Below are 1,458 nucleotides of genomic sequence, written 5' to 3'. Positions count from 1 at the left end.
GCAAAATTTAAATGAAATCGATCCAAAATCGATTAAATCGATTTTTTTACCCAGCCCTAGTATTAAGACATATATATGTACAAATAGTGTGCTTGGAAAGATGATGTGTGTTTGTTTGTCCTGCAAAAAAGTATTTTCTATATAATCAACTTCAGAACTTCATATTGTTGTTGTTGTTTTTTTTCAGGAACAAACACATCATGATTGATTTGGGCACCGGTAATAACAACAAGATCAACTGGACAATGGAGGACAAGCAGGAGATGATAGACATTGTTGAAACAGTGTACCGAGGAGCAAGAAAAGGAAGAGGTCTGGTGGTGTCTCCAAAGGATTATTCTACGAAATACAGATATTGATTTTTATTTTTGTCCTCCAGCAGTTGTTTTTCTTGTATGATATTTTGTGACCTGAAACAGAGACTACAAGTTACAGAAGTCAAGGAAGATCTTTTTCCTCTTTTTCAACATTTTCGTTTTTGCCAGTGAAACAGAACAATATTCTTATTATTGGTCACCATTGTGTTACTTTGTGCCATTTGTGTGTAGATTGAAGTTTTATTCAGTTTCTTCATCAAAAAGTTGTCTTTTTTTCTTGAAAACCCTAATCCTAATAAACATGGATGGTTTTTTACATAAGTGTTTCATGGTAGCTGTGTGGTTGCTTATAATAAGACTTGGTGTATTTTGGGGATTTAGTCAAACTCAACAAAACTAGAGCTAAACAGTTTATAGTGACTGCTCCTGATTTGATTCATGTAACGTTAGTTTGGAATTTGTTGCACATACATGGTACAGGACATTGTGGTGATATTGGAGGCTGTTGAACGTAGCCACCCACAAATAATCCTTGAGAGAAACTCCCTGCCCACAGTGGTTTAGTAATATAATAAACAGCGTCAGAGATGTAGATTCAACTTGGTCATGTTGGAGAGCTTTTGTGCTATATTATGTTTGTTTACTGTTGTTAGTTTTGATACCAATGGTTGAGATCAGGAACTACCAAAAGAGCTTGAGAACATTTATTGAACTGACAGTCAAAAGCCTCAAACTGTATACTGACCTAAAATAACAAAGGAAAGTGGCATAAAAACATATATTTATTAATATTCAGTGATTTAATTCCATTGATTCTAGAAAAATATTCAGTTTTATTTAAATAGATCCCCTTTCAAACCTGACAATGTCAAGGCCTGAAGCCAGAGAGTGTATTTCCCTAAAATGTCCATCGGGTGGAGCCAGAGATGTTTGGCAGTGTCACAGTCTGCTGATTGCTGATTTGATACGGAAGATGCAGATTGCTTATTTACCACCTCATTACATCAGTTTAGTTAAACGAATTTGTTTGTAAGGGACAATGTACAAAAACATTAAAAATTACAACCTAATTTCCATCTGCAGTCCATGGGAAGGTAGACACAAACACTTAATACCACTAATGCAATTAATACAAATACAA

At 34.7% G+C, this 1,458-nt stretch overlaps 1 protein-coding gene across 1 annotated transcript in view; it reads left to right on the top strand.

The window, feature by feature from the left end:
- txnl4a (thioredoxin-like 4A) overlaps positions 1 to 641 on the top strand; it is a 2,736-nt gene extending 2,095 nt beyond the window's left edge. The window contains exon 4 of the mRNA XM_035681139.1: positions 188 to 641. Coding sequence (XP_035537032.1) covers positions 188 to 359 — 172 coding nt within the window. The 3' untranslated portion in view covers positions 360 to 641. The remainder of the gene's footprint in view (positions 1 to 187) is intronic.
- The last annotated feature ends 817 nt before the right edge of the window (positions 642 to 1,458 follow it).

Source organism: Morone saxatilis, unplaced genomic scaffold, assembly GCF_004916995.1.
Source record: "Morone saxatilis isolate NCDOM2014 unplaced genomic scaffold, NCSU_SB_2.0 Contig9, whole genome shotgun sequence".
Lineage (NCBI taxonomy): Eukaryota > Metazoa > Chordata > Actinopteri > Moronidae > Morone > Morone saxatilis.
This window is presented reverse-complemented; position numbering and strand designations above follow the sequence as displayed.